Source organism: Piliocolobus tephrosceles, chromosome 9 (assembly GCF_002776525.5).
Source record: "Piliocolobus tephrosceles isolate RC106 chromosome 9, ASM277652v3, whole genome shotgun sequence".
NCBI lineage: Eukaryota > Metazoa > Chordata > Mammalia > Primates > Cercopithecidae > Piliocolobus > Piliocolobus tephrosceles.
The window spans coordinates 130,339,946-130,365,243 of NC_045442.1; the positions used below are offsets into that span (position 1 = coordinate 130,339,946).

Genomic DNA, 25,298 nt, shown 5'->3' on the forward strand with positions numbered 1-25,298 from the left:
GCAGGAGGCAACGCGAACACAGCACGGACCAGAGAAAGGCATCGTCTCGAATGACGACACACACAGCAGACAGTTCTCATGTCCTCTTGTCAGGAAAAATATGAAGTGAGTGAGGAAGAAACTAATTCAACACAACGATTTCTGCAGTTTGCTTTTTAAATTTTTCTTGGGTAAGAAAACAGCTGTCCAGTGGTCAAGTAAATCAGAATAATGTAGACTTTTCAGAATAAAACAAAAAAATTAAGTGAAAAACAAAAATCAGTGGCATTACACAACTTGTTTTAAACACTGATTTGGCACAGCCCTGAAAAACAGATCTAAATTCATTCTTCCTAAGCCATGAAAGCACAACCCACTGTCACATCGATTTGGGTCTGCATCCTCGAGTTATTCTCGCCAGACACAACGACATAAAAGGCTGAGGAAGAGGCCAACGTTTTCAGCAGTAACAGAAAGAATTTCCACTGGAACTGGTCACAGGAATTGCAAAAGCACTTGTTCAACCTCAAACCCATCACTATCCTCTTTCCTTTCTGAACACTAATATCCTATTCAATCCCGCAAAATTATGCCTCCACCACATGGGAAATGCTTTTGCTTATAGAATGTGTCATTCAGATGTTAAATAATATTATAACATTTTAGCAGGGAGTGAAATTAAAGGACATACACAACCTCCCACCATAATAAGCTGTGGTAAATTTCATTTTCCAAGTCTCTCACCATTTCTAACATAAATAACAGTATAATAGTAAATTTCACTTTCCAAGTCTCTCACCATTTCTAATATTAATAACAGTATTGTAGTAAATTTCATTTTCCATGTCTCTCACCATTTCTAACATAAATAACAATACTGTAGTAAATTTCACTTTCCAAGTCTCTCACCATTTCTAACATTAATAACAGTATTGTAGTAAATTTCATCTTCCGTGTCTCTCACCATTTCTAACATAAATAACAGTATTATACTACATTTCATTTTCCAAGTCTCTCACCACTTCTAACATTAATAACAGTATTATAAGAAACAAACTATTAGAGCTACATTCTTCACCTGCTGCATTCCCAGGGTTAAGAACAGAGTGGCTCCTTTCCGGAGGCTCTGACTGCACTGCTGCTGGAGCTGTGCAGGAGATTATGTGCCGTTTTCAAATATTTTCTCATGTGTTGCTTCCAAAATGCCCATCACACTCTGACCATCTATTACCTTAACTCTTTTTCCTTAAAAATGCTGATTTAGTTGTCATTACCAAGAGACCCACCAAAACAGACTGAATTACTTAGAGGAAACGTTCATAACAGAAAAGCAGCAGAATGAAGCAGCAAATTGATGCTCACGCCCGTCATCCCGGATCATTTTAACTGAGGCGCAATCTAAAGCACTGCTGTGAAAATGTCTGTAAATATTTTTGAGAAGATAAGTATCTTTCTTTGTGGAAAAAGCCCTTTCTGATTTTTATAAGTTTCTTTAAAGTGGGCTGCAGGTTAGACTGCCTCACTTCCCTCCCACATAGGCATCAGAAATCTCATTAGCCACCAAGAAGGGGAAAAACCTCCTCAGCGTTCACGTAACACACTTTTATGTTCCCGCCATCCCACCCGGCACGCTACTTGCTTTTCATTGCTCTGGGTCAGAAGGAGGGAAAGTAATAAATCTAGACTGTGTAGCCTTTCTCTTGTCACATTCATGCTTAGCTTTGGTACCAAAAATCCACACTGTAGTACAAATCAGAATATATTGCTACCAAATTATTTCTTCAATCTTCAGATGTCTTACATTTTCATAGTTATTTTTTACAATGGGTATAGGTAGTGTGCAAAAACTATGAAGATCATTAGTAATATGCTTCTTATAAATTCAGATGAATTTCTAGTACCTAAAATGGCTGGGCTTTAAATACCTCTAATACTTTTTCTTTTTTTTTTTTGAGACAGAGTCTTGCTGTGTCACCCAGGCTGGAGTGCAGTGGCGCAATCTCGGCTCACTGCAAGCTCCGCCTCCCGGGTTCATGCCATTCTCCTGCCTCAGCCTCCCGAGTAGCTGGGACTACAGGTGCCTGCCACATCCGGCTAATTTTTTTGTATTTTTAGTAGAGACGGGGTTTCACCGTGTTAGCCAGGATGGTCTCGATCTCCTGACCTCGTGATCCGCCTGCCTCGGCGTCCCAAAGTGCTGCGATTATAGGCTTGAGCCACCGTGCCTGGCCAATATCTCTAATACGTTTTTTAAAGCAAAGCATTACTATACATATCCTTACCCTTGTCCAAATCTTATTTTTCACTGCTCATGGTAAAGGACAACTTTATATAATCATTTCTTCCTCTACTTCAGTAATAATGAGATAGTTTTGGAATTCCAAGACCATACATTGTATACATACAACTCTACACACCAGAAAAAGCAACATAATCCAAGATAATATAACAAGAAATTAAATGAGGAAGAACATAATTTCACACTTCATTATGAAGAAAATGCTTCAAGTTAATTTATTAAAAAGTTCAAAACTTGTAAGCATAAGCTAGATATTACATGGCCAAAAAAATAAATTAGCAACTTACATTCTAGATGTTATCAAAGGAAATGCAGTAGAAAATACCAGGAATTTCCAATTTTATTTTGAATAACAAAGAAATACCAAAGACTATCACATGAGGACAAATGGCAGAAGGACTGAATTTGCTCTATTAATTGTAGTTAATCTTACTATAGATGTCATGCTAAATAACTTTAAACTCAAGGAAACAGATTGGAAAAATAAAAAGCTAATAAGAACTACTTACACCATCATAGCAGGATCACTGAAAATTTCAGTTTATCTTTTGTATCCTTGAAATATGCCAAAGTACAGACGCATACAAAATTACCTCAAAATATCACTTGATAGTAGTAATTCATCATAGACAAATGAATTTCCAAACATTTAAACCTTTGCCACTTTAAGAAGGTCAGCACGAGATACTTTAAGAAAATACAAAACACCATGAACATCCCTATTTGTCTCAGAGACAGACCTTCACTTCCTGATCACACTTAGGAAACTGAGGGAAAAAACATAATGAACTAAAATGTACAAGCTCAGAACATAATTTTCACTAATTTGTACCTATTTATTAGCTTCCTCCAAATTCTGATCCCTTATATTAAGCCAATTAACAACAGAAATTATATATTCCCTCTAAAGACAATATATTTACTAAAACATCATATATTAATCCCTGTGGGTACTAGGGTAAGTTACTGTGTAAACGCCTGCATACTGACATTTTTTTTTTTTTTTTTTTTTTTTTTTGGACTGAGTCTTACTCTGTTGCCCAGGCTAGAGTGTGGTGGTGTAATCTCAGCTCACTGCAACCTCCACCTCCCAGGTTTAAGCGATTCTCATGCCTCAGCCTCTCAAGTAGCTGGGATTGCAGGCACCCGCCACCTCGTCCGGCTAATTTTTGTATTTTTAGTAGAGACAGGGTTTCGCCATGTTGGCCAAGCTGGTCTCAAACTCCTGACCTCAAGTGATCCGCCCGCCTTGGCCTCCCAAAGTACTGGGATTACAGGCATGAGCCACCATGCCCAGTAAGGACATTCCTTTAAAAAACTAAATTTCCCTTAAAACCATTTATGTTTTTCTACTATGCCTTTCTAATTGGAAAATATGCGACTTAAAGTAAGTATTTGCACACCTTAACCACCACATGATGGCTCGAGAGCCAGTGGCCTGCATACCTTGCTGGTGGAAGCCTTGTAAGTGGTCTTCAGTTTCTGGGAGAGCTGGCTGGTGCTGTGACTGGCTGCAGGGACAGAGAGTGACAATCAAACACAATCACACAATCAAAGACTCACAGCCTCGCAAATGGGTCTTGTGTCTCGCACAGGAAGAAAGGGGGCCCAGAAGGGCTCGTCTGACCTTAGTGACACAGAGCCATGGCGGAACAGGAACAAGAACCGAGCCTCTTATTCTCTTAGACCCACACCTGAATTAGATAGTTCAAGGTTTGCTGACAGCAAAACGCAAACCAGCCAGAGTCCTTCACTAAATTCCAAATTTCCTGCATATATAATCTGCAGGACAAGACTTTCACGGGAATTCACCTCACCTTTTGTTTTGAGTTGGCCCTTAGTCAGCTCTGCTCCATCAATCGCTTGTCCTTCAGCAGCTAAACGTTCATTAAGAGTGTCGATTTCTCTACGTACTGGGAAGAAAAAAGTTTTCAAAACTGTAAAGTATGTTTTTATGCTTAAGTGTACTCACCACTTCCAAAACTTGCACACAGAAAAAATGTTATATATTAGTATTACATAAACAAAGACGTGAATAATATTCTAATAAGCAAGATCACAATTCATAGAGTTCTCAAAAAACTAAAGAAATCACTCGAGATACCATTCCAAAAATAAAAGCTCACACACTTGCCACACTGTGGAAGACACAGCTATCAGGGTGTCATAGCGCCTGCACTTCAACAGGTTCCATAGTGCTTGATTCTGCACAGTTAAAAACATTATTCTGGGCTGGACACAGTAGCTCATGCCTGTAATCCCAACAGTTTTGGAGGCCGAGGCAGGCAGATCACTTGAGGTCAGGAGTTCAAGACCAGCCTGGCCAACACGGCGAAACCCCTTCTCTACTAAAAATACAAAAATTAGCCAGGCGTGGTGGTGGGTGCCTGTGATCCCAGCTACTTGGGAGGCTGAGGCATGAGAATCGCTTGAACTTGGGAGGCGGAGGTTGCAGTGAGCCCAGATCGCACCACGGCACTCCAGCCTGGGTGACAGAGCAAGATTCTGTCTCAAAAAAAAAAAAAAAAAAAAAAAAAGTTGAAATTTTTCCCGCTATGAATTGTAAAGGTGGACTCTTTAAAAAGGAGAATCCTGTATTAACATTAAATTTTCCAACAGCAAAGTTTAAATGACATAGGATTATATTCTCTTCATTATTCATCCAACCACACCACTTAGTTACAGAGTGAAAACAGCTTAACAATGGAAATGCTCTGTTAGTATTCAACTTTTGGAATCAACCTGTAGATAAAGCATGAAAGACTTGATTATAGTTACATCTGTGTAATACAAATTTTATAGGTTGGGTGTGGTGGCTCACACCTACAATCCCAGCACTTTGGAAGACCGAGATGGGAAGACGGCTTAAGCCCAGGGGTTTGAAACCAGCCTGGGCAACACAGTGAGACACTGTCTTTATATATATAAATTTTACAAACACAAACCCTAGAAAAAGAAAAACTGGCAAGTAATAGAGCAGCAAAAAGGACCTGTTTATTTCACTGTGAAGCACTAACACTAAAGCGGATAGATCTAAAACCAGAAGACAATCTCTTACATTTACAGGACTAACCACCAAAAGAACCAAAAGCAAAAACATGCAGAAAATGTCTTCCTTTGAAGAGTGCAATGGGCATGAGGGGTAATGGCAGATTTCTTTTTACACTGCTTGATAAATTTTTAAGCATATATGGGCATTACTCCCAAAATAAAAAGAGAAAGAAAAATTAAAGCCAAGCTAATTCAAAATTGTTTTGATATGCCTTTAATAAGTCAGATATAGTATATGCATCAATTTTCAAATGATGGTATATTAATAAAAAGGTAAATCAATGTTTTCTCAATTCATGGTGTACTTGGTGTAGGGAAAATTATAAGGTCCATGTATTTTTTATTTTTTACTTTTTATTTTTGTTTTTTGAGACAAAGTCTCGCTCTGTCACCCAGGCTGGAGTGCAGTGGCGCCATCTCGGCTCACTGGGTTCACGCCATTCTCCTGCCTCAGCCTCCCGAGTAGCTGGAACTACAGGCGCCCGCCACCACGCCCAGCTAATTTTTTTGTATTTTTAGTAGAGACGGGGTTTCACTGTGTTAGCCAGGATGGTCTGGATCTCCCAACCTCGTGACCCACCTGCCTCAGCCTCCCAAAGTGCTGGGATTACAGGCGTGAGCCACCGCGCCTGGCCAAGATCCATGTGCTTTTTATAAAATCACAATTTGGACTGGTCGGTGCAGTAAGCAGGATGATGAATCCCCAAAGATGCCCGTGCCTTAAGTCCATAACCTGTGAACAGGACCCAGCACAGGCACAAGGACTCTGCAGTGGGAGATGCGCCTGGACTACCCTGGAGCCCAATCCTGGAGCCCAGTCCTTCAGAGGGCGGGTCAGAGAGCAAGCAGGACTCCAGCAAGAGGGATAGGGCCAGGAGCCAAGGAGTGCAGCACACAGACCTCCGTCTTAAAATTGCAAAGAACTGAATTCTGTCACAATCCAAATACGAAGGAACATTCCTCCCTGGAGCCTCCAGAGGGAGTGGAGCTTGGCCAGCACCCGACTGTGGCCTCGTGGGAATCATACCAGACCCACAGAACTGCAAGATGACAAATCTATGTTAGTTTAAGCCACTAAAATTAAGTTTAAGTTTGCTACAGCAGAGCAGAAAACTAATATAGTGATGAATGTCAATTCATAAATTTGACTTTCAAAGATTCCTATGGATAGGTAAAGCTATAAAAATATATTAAAATAGGAGATACTCACATTCTAAGTTTTCAATATAAAGGTTTTCAAATTCTCTTTCTATTTGGCCAAACAGTTCCAGAAGTGTACTGCGAACTGAGGAAGGCAGTTTAGAATCCTGTAGAAGAAGACTTTGTTTAAAATGAATGAATGAATGAATGAATGAATGAAAAACTCTAAACTTTTTCCAAAGTGAATTATCTTTTATTCTAAACTCTTGTTTTTTATTATTATATATTTTCATACATAAAATGCTTAAAGAGTTTAAAGTTCCAAATTTCTGCCAAGGAAGCTATGAATCAAATTGTATAAATGGCTACCTAGTGTGATAGGGGATTTAAAAACAGACACTCCTTCAAAATAATACAATTTTTCCCTTTCAAGAGAGGACATAAACCTACCTTATTTTAAAACTTCCAAATTTGTAGAGAAAGGCAGCAGCTCCCATAAATGAACTATTATAAACAGTCTCTGAGTGCCATCAGACACTATCCTACGAGTATTTTCATCTGCTAGACCCTCAGAAAAGAGGCACCTTTGCAGAGTTCCCGCCATGCCCACTGCACTTCAAGCAAAAGCACAGTCACTCTTCCCGTCACTCTACAGAACACCTACAAGAGTGTTGTGAAGAGGAGAAAAAGAAAAATCTCACAAAAAAGAGCCAAATGTCTTATTAATTGAGTGAAAACATTAACTTTTAATTTCCCACCTGGGCCACGTTCTTCATGCCTGTGTGTTTCCCACACCCCTGGGAAGGCGAAGGGAAGGAGCGACATTGTCAAGTGTGGTCCAGCAACTGAGCAGGTCCTGGGCACTAAACATATCACAGGCACTCACTGCTTGAACCCACTAGTCAACAGGAGCCTGCTAGATACAGCCACGTGCCACTCCAACCTCCCTGAGGACATGGCCTATGTACTATTTGGTATGTGTCCCCTAATCCCAACACCCAGAGTAATTTTCAAAAAAATCCTCATCAAATATTTCTAAAATAGTGTTTTAATACCTAACCTTTTTATTTTTTTGAGACGGAGTCTCGCTCTGTCACCCAGGCTGGCGTGCAGTGGTGTGATCTCTGCTCAGTGCAAGCTCCGCCTCCCAGGTTCAAGCAATTCTCCTGCCTCAGCCTCCCCAGTAGCTGGGACCATAGGCGCGCACCACCACACCCAGCTAATTTTTGTAGTTTTAGTAGAGACGGAGTTTCTCCATGTTGGCCAGTATGGTCTCAATCTCCTGACCTTGTGATTCGCCTGCCTTGGCCTCCCAAAATGCTGGGATTACAGACGTGAGCCACTGCGCCCGGCTGATCCTTAACCTTTCTATGGGACTTTTCAAATTTACATATTTGCATAAACTTTTTTATTCTGATGAGTTGTAAATTTTTTTTTTTTTTTTTTTGTGAGATGGAGTCTCGCACTGTCGCCCAGGCTGGCGTGACCTTGGCTCACTGAAAGTTCCTTCTCCTGGGTTTACCCCATTCTCCTGCCTCAGCCTCCCAAGTAGCTGGGACTACAGGCACCCGCCACCACACCTGGCTAATTTTTTGTAATTTTAGTAGAGACGGGGTTTCGACGTGTTAGCCAGGATGGTCTCCTTCTCCTGACCTCGTGATCCACCGCCTTGGACTCCCAAAGTGGTGGGATTACAGGTGTGAGCCACCGCACCCTGCCGAGTTGTAAACTTTTAAAAAAGATGCACAATATTTATTAAATCCTTCTGAGATTAACTTAAAAGACAGAAATTTTAAGGAAAAATGACAGCATTTTAGCAATGTGAGTTTTACAGTTATCACAGATTTCTCACATAAATTTCACAAACTACACACACACACACACACATATATATGTACTACTTTAAATACTGAATCTACAGAATTGGTACTATAGCCTCTAAACATCCTTCTAAAACCAATGAAGAACACGAAAAAAAAGGAAGGAAAATGTAACAATCAAAATTAAAACTAGGCCATCAAAAAGGATGTCCCAGCCAGGCACGGTGGCTCACGCCTGTAACCCCAGCACTTTGGGAGGCCAAGGTGGGCAGATCACCTGAGGTCAGGGGTTCGAGACCAGCCTGTCAACATGGTGAAACTCCGTCTCTACTAAAAAACAAAAATCAGCCAAGAGTGGTGGCAGGTGCCTGCAATCCCAGCTATTTGGGAGGCTGAGGCAGGAAAATTGCTCAAACCTGGGAGGTAGAGGTTGCAGTGAGCCGAGGTCATAGTACTGCTCTCCAGCATGGATGACAGCAAGACTCCGTCTCCAAAAAAAAAAAAAAAAAAAGAAGTTCCAATAACTACGAAACATAAGCTTGCACTGAACTGAGAATCGCTATTAGTATCTTCCCTGCCCTGTGGCTTCCGCATGCCCCATTCCCTCTCTGTGACTATCCCTCCCCACGAACATCACATCCTCAGAAGCCCTTCTGGCTCCTACACAAGGCCAATCTCCTCCTACAGAATCAGTTCCTACTCATCTATACCCGTCATGTTTTAAGGCTCATATTGTTCAGCAACTAATTACATCATGTCATATATACTTGAATATTAAGTGCATACTAATATAAAAGTAACTGCTAACACATGGACACAGGGAGGGGAACATCATACACCGGGGCCTGTCGGGGCGTGGGGGGCTGGGGGAGGGAGAGCATTAGGAGAAATACCTTATGTAGGTGATGGGTTGATGAGTGCAGCAAACCACCATGGCACGTGTATACCTATGTAACAAACCTGCATGTTCTGCACATGTACCCCAGAACTTAAAGTATAATTTTTTAGAAAAAGGAATTGCTATGGCAAAGAAAGCTGAGAAGTCAGCATTAACCTCACTTTATAATCAAGAAACACAATGCACAGCAAAATGAGGACTTTCCCATTAGAGGGTAACTTGAGCCCAGGAAGAGCACGCTTACACAACGACTTTCAACCTTTTCCATCAGTTCTCCCTTTCTGTGCCATTCAATTTCACGGACTCTAAAACGAGTTGTCGAATTTTCGGTACCACTTAACAAAACTCAAGACACCACTGCTATGACTCAGCAAAGCTTTTAAATGAATTTTCATCACATCGACACCAACACACACCTGAAAGCCACGGCGCACACGTGTAGGGAGCAGCCAGCTCTTCAGGCCGCAGCCAGCACTGTGTGCATGTGGACGTCGCAGCTCTCGGCAATGACAGACCTCCCATGCCTGCGCAAACCTGGCTTTCTAAACTCCTTCAGACTGGCAAATCTGAGACATATAAAGTTAAACCTAATCTCCCTCAGACTCATCTGCCCTCTCTTCTATGTTGCTGCTCCTCAACAACTGAAAGGGCATCACTCTACATTGTCCAGAACGAGACCACTCCTACGTTAATGAACACCTCCATTCTGAGATCGCCCCTCACACCTACCATGCCACATGCGTGCAGCAGACACCACCGCTCTCTCCCACCCACCACAGTGGGAAGGCAGAGCACCTCACGCTGGCCACTCACAGAACATGCTGGCTGGTCCCACTCCAAATCACTGCTCATTAAACAAATGAGCTCCGTCTAGGGAGCCAGCGTGGGAGACACAGAGGCTGAAGGTGGGGCAGAGGACGAGGCCATGCAGCTTGGAGACCTCTGAGCTACCTTCGTGAGGGTTACCATGAGATGCAGTCACCGCCTGTGCCGTGTCACAAAGGAGAATGGGCATTCAGGGCCCAGAGGAGAACACATTCACCCCAGGCGGGAGACAACTCTAGAATATGCCAGCAGAGGAGGCTGCAGGGTTTCCACTGCTAGAAATGCACGTGAACCTACAAATTAGGAAAACCTATCTGAGACTGCTCACTCACACTGTCCAATAGGGTAGCCACTTGCCACATCTGACTACGTAAATTTCAATGTAATTAAAGTTTTGTTGTTTTTTTTTTTTTGATACGGAGTCTCGCTCTGTCGCCCAGGCTGGAGTGCAGTGGCCGGATCTCAGCTCACTGCAAGCTCCGCCTCCCGGGTTCACGCCATTCTCCTGCCTCAGCCTCCCGAGTAGCTGGGACTACAGGCGCCCGCCGCCTCACCCAGCTACTTTTTTTGTATTTTTTAGTAGAGACGGGGTTTCACCGTGTTAGCCAGGATGGTCTCGATCTCCTGACCTCGTGATCCACCCGTCTCGGCCTCCCAAAGTGCTGGGATTACAGGCTTGAGCCACCGCGCCCGGCCCTTAAAGTTTTAAAAATTAAAATTTCATGTCCTGGGACACTGGCCAAATTTCAAGCGCTTAGCAGCCACATGTGACTGGTGGTTCCCACATCAGACAGCACAGATACAGATACAGACACTGCCACCACCACAGGAGTCCTGCCACTCAGCTCTGCTGTCTCCTAAGTGCTGTGTTGAACGGGGTCCCCTAGAAGTCCCATGCTGAAGTCCAAAAGCCCAGGACCTCAGCATGCGACTGAGTTTGGAAGCAGGGCCCTCAAAGAGGTGGTGAGAGTAAAATGAGGTCATAAAGGAGGGCCCTCCGGTGTGATGGGTCCTCATAAGAAGAGACTAGGACACAGACACGCACAGAGGGACAACTCTGTGAGGACACAGGGAGAAGACAGTGTCTGCAAGCCACGGACACAGGCCTCAGGAGGGACCAGCCCTGCCCACACCTTGATCTAGGACTTCCAGCTGCCTGGAAGGATAAGATCCAATATTCACAGAAGCCAATTTCTCAGGTTTAAGCCCTATCTTCCTACAGCATTATGGCTGATGAATATGTTCCAATTGTGAAGGAATGGTGGTAAGTTTATATACAGTTACAGACATATATAACCATATATTAGATATATCTAGAGTTTATTTTAATATAACATATACTGTGTCTAGGCTTCATAATACTCTTTAAAAATTCTGACAGAATTTCATCAGCTATAAACGAACTAGAAAAAGTATAAGCAAAACTTATCTTTATCAAAAATAATTCGTTCATTTTAATCCAAGGATGACATTTACTCACTGCAGCAGAGACAAGGATAAAGTCAAGTCAAGTCACTAAAAGATCTGATTCCAAAAACTCTTCAGAGAACAGAAAGAGATCATTAAAAGGATATGATACTCTCCTTTTCTTGAGACTATTAGAGACAGAAAACCCAGAATTGTACTGTCCACAAAGCTGTACAAAGAATAAAACTAATCCAAACTCTCATACCTACTTTAATTTGTTATTACTTAGTATACATATGCTAACCCATCTGTGTATGTTGTTGTATTTGACAAAAGTTTTAATGAGTTTTTTTGGGGGAGTTTGGGAGGAGTGATCTTTTTTTTAGTAACCCAAACCTCTTTTCTACTTTGGAGACCTTTACACATTTGCCTACTTTTATAACATTACAGACATAATCACTATCTTTAAAATAAGGCTTTGATCCTGGACCCAGTGGCTCAAGCCTGTAATCCTAGCACTTTGGGAAGCCGAGGTGGGTGGATCACCTGAGGTTGGGAGTTTGAGACCAGCCTGATCAACATGGTGAAACCCCGTCTCTACTAAAAATACAAAATCAGCCAGGCGTGGTGGTGCATGCCTGTAATCCTAGCTACTCAGGAGGCTGAGGCAGCAGAATCGCTTGAACCTGGGAAGTAGAGGTTGCGGTGGGTGGAGATTGCGCCATTGCACTCCAGCCCAGGAAACAAAAGCGAAACTCTGTCTCAAAAATCAATCAATCAGTAAGGCCCTGATCAGTCGCAGCTTACTTGTCCTTCTAACATGTCTCTTGGCAGTCCCGTCCTCTCCTGCTCCGAGCTGTTAGTTCTTCGTATAGAAAGGCTATGGGATTTGCGCTTCTGTTTTGCTTGGCGAGCAGTCGAACAACTTGCGCTTTCTGTGGGCATTACTTCTAGAAGGTAGTGTCCTGGTCACTCCTGCAATAAGCTAAAAACAGCAAGAAAAAACAGTGTTTCTGATGTAGCGAGTTGAAACAAAAGAAAAACAGTGAACAAGATAATGACTTCTAATTACAAGCTTCCTTACTATGGTTAACATTAACAATATAATTTAGAATATGACAAATTAAGATATTTCAAGGTAGGGACCACAGCCTTTATGAAAGGAGTAATTTATCAAATTTCATTACCATCTTAAGTATCAAATGGCAAAAAAAGAAGTTTAAAATTAAAAAAAAAAAATAGCTCTCCCTTAACCCAACATTCCCTAGGCATGGTCTACTCCCCCGAGGGAACCAATGTTAATTGCGTATTCTAGACCACACACATTCTAGACTCATGGTGTCCAACAGAGGCACGGTCTACTCCCCCGAGGGAACCAATGTTAACTGCGTATTCTCGACCACACATTCTAGACTCGTGCCATCCAGTAGGAATACAATGCAAACCATGGATATAAATTTTCCAGTGTCCACATTTTTAAAAATAAAAGCATATGAAATTCCTTTTAATGATTTACTTAACCCAACGTTTAAAATATTTTATAGTCAACATAAAAAACAATGGGATATTTTATGATTACCTCTTTGAAATTCAGCGTGTATATTTACAGCATATCTCAATTCAAACTAACCACATGTGATTAAGTTATTCAAATCTCTAACGTAAACATTATGATTTACCCACTTTGGGCATTTTCTACTCATTTCCTGTTATTATCCATCCTTCCTCCCAATTATATCACTACGTTACTTACTATAATCTTAGGTAATATATTTACATACATATCTTCTTTTTTCGACTACAGATTTTACTATTTTGAACATTACCTGCTGATTTTCTGCTATTACTGATCCCTCCTCCCATGAACACAATCCTATAGTCAGGCCAGCTCAGCACCTCACTGTCACAGAATGCCTGCCCCACGTGCAGCCGAAGGCAAAGCAGGACACACCCACAATCTCCCTAAAGCCAACATGCCTCCATCATCTTCATTTACAGAAAAGACTGGCCCAAGTCCCAAGAGTAGCAGATGGTTCTATTAAATGAATATATCAGCATAATGGAAAAATATGCTAACCTTTAAAATACACATAAGGACTATGTAAACATCTAAATTCCAAGTAGACGGTTACACTGGCGACTTACGCAACAGCAATAGCTCTGTGCCTCAAGGCAAGACCTTACTTCTGGTGTGTCCAGCCCTCTTTATTATCAACTCCCTAGACATTACCAGGTGCAGACACACATCCCTGAAATGCTATTCCTTTCCTTCCAAATGGCTCTCACTTACTCAATAGCCCTAACACCTCCTTACTTTGTTATAGAATGATTCCTTTTCTACAATATTTTAAAATCACCAGCGTTCCCTTCTTTTTATTTTTTTATTTTTATTTTTATTTTATTTTTTTTGAGACGGAGTCTGGCTCTGTCACCCAGGCTGGAGTGCAGTGGCCGGATCTCAGCTCACTGCAAGCTCTGCCTCCTGGGTTTACGCCATTCTCCTGCCTCAGCCTCCGGAGTAGCTGGGACTACAGGCGCCCGCCACCTCGCCCAGCTAGCTTTTTGCATTTTCAGTAGAGACGGGGTTTCACCGTGTTAGCCAGGATGGTCTCGATCTCCTGACCTCGTGATCCGCCCGTCTCGGCCTCCCAAAGTGCTGGGATTACAGGCTTGAGCCACCGCGCCCGGCCCGTTCCCTTCTTTTTAAACAAGTCAGCCTGTTTTGAAAAATAAGTTTATCTAAACATAAAGGAGAGGTTTTTGTTTGTTTGCTTGTTTTTTTTTTGAGTCGGAGTCTCACTCTGTCACCAGGTTGCAGTGCAATGGCACGATCTCTGGTTCAATACAACCTCAGCCTCCTGGGTTCAAGCAATTCTCCTGCCTCAGTCTCCCGAGTAGCTGGGATTACAGGCGCCCACCACCACGCCTGGCTATTTTTGTGTTTTTAGTAGAGACAGGGTTTCACCACATTGGCCGGGCTGGTCTCAAACTCCTGACCTCGTGATCCGCCCGCCTCGGCCTCCCAAAGTGCTGGGATTACAGGCATGAGCCACCACGCCCAGCCAAGGAGAGTATCTTAACAGAGATGAAATGTATTCACAAAAAATTTAGAGTGTCTTCCATAAAGGTTATTAATAACATGAACAAGATCTTTCCCATTCAGCTTATTAAGCATTCTAATTATAATCCTAAATACCGAGTCTGAAAATATTTTTCTAAGAGAAAATACTGTCACTTATAAAAATTTACTTTGGCCGGGCGCGGTGGCTCAAGCCTGTAATCCCAGCACTTTGGGAGGCCGAGACGGGTGGATCACGAGGTCAGGAGATTGAGACCATCCTGGCTAACACTGTGAAACCCCGTCTCTACTAAAAAATACAAAAAACTAGCCGGGCGAGGTGGCGGGCGCCTGTAGTCCCAGCTACTCCGGAGGCTGAGGCAGGAGAATGGCGAAAATCCGGGAGGCGGAGCTTGCAGTGAGCTGAGATCAGGCCACTGCACTCCAGCCCGGGCGACAGAGCAAGACTCCGTCTCAAAAAAATAATAATAATAAAAATTAAAATAAAAATTTACTTCATTTAGATTATTTTTAATATTAAAATTAAAATAGTAGAAATCAACATATTTAACCTTGGAATTCAAGGAAGTCACAGAATTTTTCTAAATATCTCTTCTAATATGAATGTGAGTATATACGGTTTAGCTTTGTTTCCTGTTTTTTACATACTATGCAGAACTCTCATATTATAAATTTTGTTATGAAAACCTCTTTAAAAGCCAAGCATAACCCAAAAATGTTAGAAACCTGGAAGACAGCTTGCCTATTATTTAGGACAGTTTTTAAAAGCTTTAATCACAAGCTTCTAGTAACTCTCAACCAAAACAGTCATGTGAGTTATGAAGTTTCCATTTTTTTTTTTTTTTTCCCGAGTCTTGCTGTGTCTCCCAGGCTGGGGTGCAGTGGTGTGATCTCAGCTCTCTGCAACCTCCATCCCCCAGGTTCAAGCAAGAACCTCGTGCCTCAGCCTCCTGAGTAACTGGGACTATAGGCACGCACCACCATGCCCAGCTAATTTTTGTATTTTTAGTAGAGACAGGGTTTCGCCATGTTGACCAGGTTGGTCTCAAACTCCTGACCTCAGCTGATCCACCCACCTCAGCCTCCCAAAAGTGCTGGGATTACAGATGTGAGCTATCGTGCCTGGCCTCAACTTTTTATTTTGACGTAACTACAGATTCACAGGAAGTTGCAAAGATGGTCCCTATTTCCCCAGTGGTTAGATCTTACATCATTACATTACAATTTGTTAATTTCATTAAACCAACAAAATGACATTAGTATAATGTGTGTATAGTTGTCATTCTATTACATACATAAATTCCTTTAGGTGTCACATGTTCAAGATACGAAACACTCCCCTCACCATACAGATCACCCACACTACCCATTAGTTACTCCAACTCCCTGGCACCATCCCTCAACTCCTGATAACCATTATCTGTAACCATCTCTACAATTTTGTCATTTTGAGAATGTTACGTAAATATGATCAAAGAGCATGCACCCTTTTTGAGATTTTTTCCACTCAATTTAATGGCTATGATCCAACCAATTTTCGGCATGTATCAAGTTTCTTCCTTTTTATTACTAGCTAGGGTCCACAGTATGGACATTTAACCATTAACCATTTGTTTAACCATTCACCTGATGCAAAATATATCTACATATATACACATATTTATATATACTTTCCATTTTTTTACTATTACTAATAAAGTTGCCATGAACAATAATATACAGGGTTTTATGTGAACCTAAGTTCTCATTTCTTTTGGATAAACGGCCCAAGGATAAGGGTGCTCAGTCACAGGGTAAATGTATATTTAGCTTTAAAAGAAATCTTGATATATGACTCACACACCAATGTAAGACACCTATTAATGACTCAGTATATTCAGGAAGTTGTGCGATCATTACCACAATCAACTGTACATTTTTATCACCCCAAAAAGAAACCCCACACCCATTTGCCTTCACTCCTCATTTCTCCCACCCACATCCCAGCTAGCCCTAGACAACCACTAATTTACTTTCTCTCCATATGAACCTGCCTTTTCTGGCCATTTCATAAAAATGGAATCATACAATATATGCTGTGGTCTATTACAACTGGCTTCTTTCACTTAGGACAATGATTTCAAAGTCCATCTGTGTTGTAGCATAGTGGTAATGTATTCCCTCTCACTGCCAAATACAACTGATAGGCATTTGGTTGTTTTCATTTTTTAGGTTATTATGAATGTTAATGCACAAGCTTGTTATATGTAGATACTTTTATTTCTCTTGGGTATACCTGGAAACAGAATTGCTTATGTTTAATCATGTCTAGTTTTGTGGTTTTTTTCCAAGAAAGTGTCGAACTATCAGTATCTTCCAGGGTGGCTGTTTCATTCTACGTTCCCATCAACAACACATGAGATTCAGTTATCTACATCCTCACCAGCATTTGGTATTGTCACTACTTTTTTATGCAAGTTTGTCATATATGAGAAATTTTGTGCCATGTATATAACACATAGTCATCAAGACAAGCTATTTAGGGGGTCCACCACCCCAGTAAATACTGTTACCTTTTTTTTTTTTTTGAGACGGAATCTCGCTCTGTCACCCAGGCTGGAGTGCAGTGGCGTGATCTGGACTCACTACAAGCTCCGCCTCCTGGGTTCAGGCCATTGTCCTGCCTCAGCCTCCCCAGTAGCTGGGATTACAGGCGTCCACCACCACGCCCGGCTAATTTTTTGTATTTTTAGTAGAGATGGGGTTTCACCATGTTAACCAGGATGGTCTCCATCTCCTGACCTCGTGATCCACCCGCCTCAGCCTCCCAAAGTGCTGGGATTCCAGGGGTGAGCCACCGCGCCTGGCCTGAAATACTATTTTCTTAAGGACACTCACCCTGCTCTGAATGTATTCCCTCTATCACACTGTATGTTTGCACCTTTTAACTCTCTTCTCCTCAGCCTCCCTCCTCCCCCAACTCAACCTTCCCAGTCTCTATTATCTATTTTTCCACTGTTTACCTCTCTGTGTTCACATTTTTTAGCTCCCACACGTAAGTGAGAACATAACTTTTTGTGCCTGGCTTATTTCACTTAAAATAATGGCCTCTGGTTCTATCCATGTTGCTGCGAATGGCATGATTTCATTCTTCTTAGGGCTGAGTGGTATCGCAGAGTGTGTGTGTGTGCACATTTTATGTCGTCATCGTCAACGGGCACTCAGGGTGATTCCACACCTTTGCTATTGTGAACAGTGCTGTGTAAACCTGCAAGTGCAGGCATCCTGTGTCACTATTTTTTTATTTAGCTGTTCCGTTAGGTGTGTAGTATCTCACTGTGGTCTTAATTTGCATTTCCCTGACAGCTACGCTATCTTTTCATGCGCTTGTCATCCACATATCCTCCTCAGTGAGGTGCCTCTTCACTCCCATTTTCTAGTAGTATTGTTTGGGTTTTTTAGTGTTGAGATTTAAGACTTCTTTATATACTCTATAGTACGAATTATATGTCACATAGGTTAAACTGCAAATCATTTCTCACAATCTGTTGCTTTTCAGAGTTTTTCACAACACAACACCTCTTTAATTTTGTTAATTTTTTTTCTATGCATCACACTTTTAAAGTCATGACAAGAACTTTTCATGAATCCCTAGGGGCCAAAAATTTTCTCCTGTTTTCTCCTGAATTTTTTATAGTTTTCTGTTTCACATCTAAATTTATTACCTATATGGTACTGACCTTTTTATAAGGTGTAAAATTTAAGTCAACTTTTTTTGTTGTTTGTTTTCACCTGTGTACCCAATTATCCCAGCCCCATTTGTTGAAGATGATCCATCCTAGATTGAACTGCTTTGGACCTTTGTCAAAAAATCAACTCGCTATATTTGTATGGGGTTTTCTTGGTTCTCTATTTTGTTTCACTGACCTACATATTTATCCTTCCACCAACAGCAGTGATATGGTTTCGCTATGTCCCCATCTAAATCTCACGTTGAATTCCCATGTGTTGTGGGAAGGACCCAGTGCAAGGTAACTGAATCATGGAGGGGCAGGTCTTTCCTGTGCTGTTCTCGTGATAGTGAGTAAGTCTCACGAGATCTGACAGTTCTATAAGGGGGAGTTTTCCTGCACAAGCTCTCCCTCTCTGCCTGCCGCCATCCAGGTAGAATGTGACTCACTCCTCCGTGACTCACTCCTCCTTGCCTTCTGCCATGATTGTGAGGCCTCCCCAGCCATGTGGAACTGTAAGTCCAATAAACCTCTTTCCTTTGTAAATTGCCCGATCTCAGGTATGTCTTTATCAGCAGCACGAAAATAGACTAATACAAGCACTTTCTATTATTGTTCTGTATGGTATAAGTCTTAAAATCAGTTACAGTGATTCCTATTAAATCTTTCTCCATTTTGTTATAGCTATTCTAGTCCTTTGTCCTTCCTTTTACATTTTAGAATAATCTTTTACATATCTACAAAAATCTTGCTGGGATCTTGATAGGAATTGTGTTAAATCTGTACATCAATCTGGGGAGAAATGGTATATTTATTGAGTCTTTTAATCTATGAGTACAGTATTTATTAAGATCTTACTTTCCTCAATGCCAAGGTTTTTTCTGCATAAAAGTCCTAGTATCAGGCCGGACGCAGTGGCTCACCCCTGTAATCTAAGCACTTTGGGAGGCGGAGGCGGGCGGATCAAGAGGTCAGGAGATCGAGACCATCCTGGCTAACACGGTGAAACCCTGTCTCTACTAAAAAATACAAAAACTTAGCCAGGCGTGGTGGCGTCGCCCAGCTACTGGGGGGCTGAGGCAGGAGAATGGCATGAACCCCGGGGGCGGAGCTTGCAGTGAGCTGAGATGCCGCCACTGCACTCCAGCCTGGGCGACAGAGCAAGACTCCGCCTCAAAAAAAAAAAAAAAAGTCCTACGTATCTTCTCCATTTTACACTAACGTCTCTCTTTTTTGTGTGTAAGTTTAAATGATACTGCATTTTTATTTTGGTTTCCACATGTTAACTGCTAGTACAAATACAACTGGATTTTATGTATTAAACGTGTACATTCTTGCTGAACTTACTTAAATTTCAGGATTTTTTGTGGATTCCTTGGGATTTTCTATGTCAACTATTATGTCATCTAAAAAAAAAAAGGACAGTTTTATTTCTTCCTTTGTGGTTTGTAAGCCTTCTGTTTCCTTTTATTACCTTATTGATTTGGCTACAAATCCCAGTACTATCTTAAATTACTATAGTGACAGCAAACACCCTTGCTTTGCCCTGAATATTTGGGTGAAAATAGTAAGTTTGATGCTAGCTGTAGATTTTTTTGTAGATGCCGTTTATCAAATTGAAAACGTTTCCCTCTCATTTATTTTCTGGGTTTCTTTCACAAATGAGTGCTGAATTCTATCATGTTTTTTCCGAGTAGCTTTTCTTTTTTGACCTACTGACAGGACCAGTTACACTGATGACTTTCAAATATTGATCCAACCTTGCAGCCACAAAATAAACTGCACTTGGTCATGGTGTATCATTCATTCTCTCTCCCTCTCTTCTCTCCTTTGCCTTCTTTTCCTGCCTTCTTCTGGGGTAAACATTTTTTATAATTTCATATTTATTTACCTACAGTATTTCTGAGTTTGCCTCTTTTGTATAACTTTTTTAGTGGTAGCTCTAGGTTTTACATTATACATTTACAACTTATTGTAGTCTACTGATTATCAACATTTTACCAGTTCACACAAAGTATAAAAACCTTACTTTCCTCTATGCTTCTTTACCTTTCCCCATTTATAATGTAATCATAAACATTTCCTCCGCATACCTTGAGAACCACACCACAGTTATGCTTCAAATTCCAAACATAATTTAGAAAATAAATGAATACTGAATTGACCGATATTTTTGCTGTCCATTGTTTGTTCTTCCCTCCTGATGTTCCGACATTTCTTTTATCATTTCCTTTCTGTTTAGAGAATTTCCTTTACTTGTTATTTTCACAGAGTAGATCAGCTGGAGATAAATCATGTGAAGGAAATTTTCACCTGATACAAATTTCTGAGTTGATAGACCTTTTCCTTCAGCACCTGAAAAATGTCCTGCCACTTCCTTGTGCCCTCCACAAGATCCACCGTCAGGCCAGGCACGGTGGCTCACGACTGTAATCCCAGCAGGCATGGGGGAGGCCGAGGCGGGCAGATCACCTGAGGTCAGGAGTTCAAGACCAGCCTGGCTAGCATAGTGAAACCCCATCTCTATTAAAAATACAAAACTAGCCAGGGGTGGTGTGGCGCTGCCTGTAGTCCCAGCTGCTTGGGAGGCTGGGGCAGGAAAACTGCTTGAACCTGGGAGGCAGAGGTTGTAGTGACCTGAGATCATACCACTACATTCCAGCCTGGGTGACAGAGCAAGACCCCATATCAAAAAAAAAAAAAAAAAAAAAATCCATTGTCACTCAAATTGTTTCCCACTGCAGGTCAAGTGGTATCTCACTTACCACTCTTCTGTCTTCAGTTTTCAGAAGTTTGCCTGGATGTGTCTTAGCATCTTTGTGTTTATCTTCTTTGGGCTTATGCTGCTTCTTGAGTCTGAAAGCATATGGCCAAATTTAGGAAACATACAGCAGTGATTTCTTCAGATACGTTCCCCCACCTCCACATCCCCCACCCTGTCCTCTCTTTCTAGACCTCTGATGACACAAATGTTACATCTTCTGTTAAAGTCCCACGGGCCCCTGAGGCTCTGCTCACTTTTTTCCAGTCTATTTTCTCTCTGCTGTTCAGACTGGGTAACTTCGGTTGTTCTGTCTTCAAACTGACAGCTTCTTTTCTCTTTCCTCTCCTTTCTGCTGCTGAGCCATCCACGGAACTTATTTCACGTATTCTATTTTTCCCTTCTAAAATGTTGTGTTTCCTTTGTACATCCTGTATTTTCTTCCTGAGGCTATTTGTCATTTGTCTCGAATGTTACTTGGTTATTGAAACATATTTACGATCGCTGCTTTAAGGTCCTTGTTAAATAATTCTAAAGTCTGTGTCATCTCCACGTTGGCATCAGTGGTCTTTTCTTATTGAGGTTGATATTTTCCTATCAGTGTGGTGAGGTTTGTCCATAACTGTGGTGTGGTTCTCAGTGTATATGGAGGAAATACTTATGATTACGTTATAAATGGGGAAGGTAAAGAAGCATGGAGGAAAGTAAGATGTTTATACTTTACGTGATTTTCCACTGAAATCTTGGTATCAGACTCAGGATCTGATGTAAGTCTTCTGTTAGAGCAGGCCTCTGCCAGGTGGATGTGGACAGTGAGGTGGAAGTTGAGATTCCCACTCAGCCTCCACGGACCCCTGCATGAGAAGGGAAGTTCAGCCTCCTCCCAAACCTCCACTCCCACCACCAAGGCTGAGTCAGGGCTGCCTCCCTGCTGCTCCCTACACAGTCTCCCCCACACCACGGAGGGGTGGCCTCATGACCACAGGGCAGCAGTAAAGTTCCTGAGTTTTGCAAGGTCCCTCTTATGACATCCTAGCAGGAGGGAGGCTGTGCTCTGTCACCACCCAGAAGTAAAACCCCAACTCCTCAGCCAGCCTTCTCTGACAGCAACCCTGCAGAGAAGAGCATCTCATCCCAGCTTGTCATGAGTAGGAATCTGAAGTACCTGCCCAACCCCTGATTAGCAGGGTGAGGGTGGTGCTGCAGTGTTTCCTGCGATATTTAGCTGAAGGAAAGCACTCACCGTTGAAAAGTTCTCCGCTACGTAGGCTGCCCCTTTCCTGGTCTTTCAGCCACAGACAGCAGGCTTTTCTTGGGCCTTGTTTTGTCTGAGCCCTTTTATACCTGCGCTGCTAGCTTATCCAGCACAACGTGTAAGATACATGAGGCAAGCCGGGCGCGGTGGCTCAAGCCTGTAATCCCAGCACTTTGGGAGGCCGAGACGGGCGGATCACGAGGTCAGGAGATCGGGACCATCCTGGCTAACATGGTGAAACCCCGTCTCTACTAAAAATACAAAAAACTAGCCGGGCGAGGTGGTGGGCGTCTGTAGTCCCAGCTACTCCGGAGGCTGAGGCAGGAGAATGGCGTAAACCCGGGAAGCGGAGCTTGCAGTGAGCTGAGATCCGGCCACTGCACTCCAGCCTGGGCGACAGAGCAAGACTGTCTCAAAAAAAAAAAAAAAAAAGATACATGAGGCAAAAAGAAAACCCACAGAACTAAGTTTGGTGTCATTTCTGTGGTCCCAATGTACGAAGCAAGCCTACTTTCTTTTCTCCATCTTTCAGTCTTTTTTTTTTTTTGGACAGAGTCTTGCTCTGTTCTCTAGGCTGCAGTGCAGTGGTGCACAATCTCAGCTCACTGCAACCTGTCTGCTAGGTTCAAGCAATTCTCCTGCCTCAGCTTCCCGAGTAGCTGGGACTACAGGCACCCACCAGCACACCTGGTTAATTACTGTATTTTCAGTGGAGACAGGGTTTCACCATATTGGCCAGGTTGGTCCCAAACTCCTGATCCGCCTGCCTCAGCCTCCCAAAGTGCTGGGATTACAGGCGTGAGCCACTGCACCCGGCCCACTCTTACATTTGTTTTATATATGGCCGGTGTTTTTAGATGTACATAGTGGGAGGAATAAGGAAAAATAAGTCTCCATCTTTCTGCAAGCACAAAGTCAAGAATCATCTTCTATTCTGAAATTGCATATGTGTAGGCCTGTTTTTAAAGGAGAAGAAAGCAAGTCTTTCTTTACAACATAAAACACAGCTACTTTGTAGTTTATAGAGTATGTTTTGTAAAAGAAAAAAAGAAACCACATCAAAAGCCTGTGAAAGCTGTCCTGATATGGCCTCAGAGAAAAAGGGAGACTTTGTCTTCAGTTAAATGAAGCAAATAAAACCAGCAAAGGGTTTCCCTTCCCTCTCTTAAGAACTTCATCTGGGCCGGGCACGGTGGCTCAAGCCTGTAATCCCAGCACTTTGGGAGGCCGAGACGGGCGGATCACGAGGTCAGGAGATCGAAACCATCCTGGCTAACATGGTGAAACCCCGTCTCTACTAAAAATACAAAAACTAGCTGGGCGAGGTGGCGGGCGCCTGTAGTCTCAGCTACTCAGGAGGCTGAGGCAGGAGAATGGCGTAAACCCGGGAGGCGGAGCTTGCAGTGAGCTGAGATCCGGCCACTGCACTCCAGTCCGGGTGGCAGAGCAAGACTCCGCCTCAAAAAAAAAAAAAAAAAAAAGAACTTCATCTGTAGAAACATTCTTCTGCATTCCAGACATTCTACAAGTTGGTTACCAAAAATGCAGAGATTACAATATCAACTTTCCTTTCTCATCAAAATTATAAGTTTTGGATCACTTATTTTATCTCACTGGGTTTTCCAGCCTCTCCATAAGTTTAGCTTGCTTTCTTTGCCACTTCACAAAATAGTCAATACCGCTGGCAATCTTCTTCTGCTGATCAACTGCAACCAAATGTATGCATTTCCTACAATCATCTCCATGGAACTTGGCACCAAATACAGACTTCTTCATACTGCAGTAATCTTATCGTCTCTGTATTCACACCCTCCACATTTTTTCCCAGCGTCTGTACTGGTCCTATCACCACTTCTTTCCTTTCACGCCAGATCCTCCGTGGAAACTCAGTCCTTGGCTCCCCACCAAAAAAAAGCTCGAGACCAGAAGTGTTTCAGAATTCAGACACTTTCAGATTTTGGAATATCCGCATACACATGAGATATCCTAGGGATGGGACCCAAGGCTAAACACAAAGTTCATTTATGTTTCATATATACCTCATGCACATAGCCTGAAGGCAATTTTTTTTTTTTTTTTTGAGATGGAGTCTCCACTGTAGCCCAGGATAGAGTACAGTAGCACAATCTCGGTTCACTGCAACCTCTGTCTCCTGGGATCAAGCAATTCTCCTGCCTCAGCCTCCCAAGTAGCTGGAATTACAGGCACCCAACACCATGCCCAGCTGATTTTTGTATTTTTAGGAGAGAGGGGGTTTCCCATGTTGGCAAGGCTGGTTTCGAACTCCTTGCCTCAAGTGGTCTGCCCAGCTCGGCCTCCCAAAGTGCTGGGATTACATGCGTGAGCCACCACGCCAGGCCCCCTGAAGGTAATTTTATTTTGCCCTAGGGGATCCTGAATAAACTATGTTGCACACCCACATTTTAACTACAACCAGTCTGTCACAAAGTGAGGTGTGGAAATTTCCACTTGTGTCGTGTTAGCACTCAAAAAGGTTTGGATTTTGGAGCACTATGGATTTTGAATTTTTGGATTAGGATGCTCAACCGGTAGTAGCAAAAATCTTACTTAAATGTTTAATAACCAGTTTAGGGGGTTTTCAGGTTAGTATCATGGGAAGAGGGGCAAGGAAGTGGCAGGTGTTTGTAAAACAACTACTTAAATGGTATACCATGGATCTAAAATAGACAAGGGAAGTGAAAACAGAAAGAATTAATGGAGAGATACTGGAAGAAAGTTGGTGGACTGGCAGATCTATCAGAGGCTGAAGAGCTACTACAAATAATTGCTGTAAGGCTTAAATGGATCAATAAATACAAAGAGTCACTAATCCTCATAACATCCCTATGAGACAGAGTTCCCAAATCCAATTAAGAGCCTTTCAACACAGTCATACATAAGGATAGGGACAGGTTCTAAGAGATGAGTCGTTAGGTCATTTCGTCACTGTGGGAACATCAGAGTACACTTACACAAAGCTAGACGCACAGACTACTCCACACCTAGGCTAGATGGCTGAGCCTGCTGCTCCTAGCCTACAACCCTGCACAGCATGTTACTGTATTGAATACTGC

At 42.3% G+C, this 25,298-nt stretch overlaps 1 protein-coding gene across 11 annotated transcripts in view; it reads right to left on the reverse strand.

Moving 5' to 3' along the window:
* The window catches only part of WDR37 (WD repeat domain 37), a 75,769-nt gene that overhangs the window by 45,609 nt on the left and 4,862 nt on the right, over positions 1 to 25,298 (reverse strand). For 3 of the 11 annotated variants that reach the window (XM_023192479.2, XM_023192477.2, XM_023192474.2), the window contains exons 2-5: positions 12,227 to 12,404; positions 6,540 to 6,636; positions 4,096 to 4,191; positions 3,725 to 3,789 (exon numbers count right to left, since the gene is read on the reverse strand). In XM_023192479.2, the coding sequence (XP_023048247.1) occupies positions 3,725 to 3,789; positions 4,096 to 4,191; positions 6,540 to 6,636; positions 12,227 to 12,364 (396 nt within the window). In that variant the 5' untranslated portion in view covers positions 12,365 to 12,404. Of the gene's footprint in view, positions 1 to 3,724; positions 3,790 to 4,095; positions 4,192 to 6,539; positions 6,637 to 12,226; positions 12,405 to 19,555; positions 19,597 to 20,973; positions 21,065 to 21,226; positions 22,464 to 25,298 lie in introns of those variants that run through there. The other 8 variants (XM_023192472.2, XM_023192471.2, XM_023192478.1 and 5 more) reach the window with 6 other exon arrangements.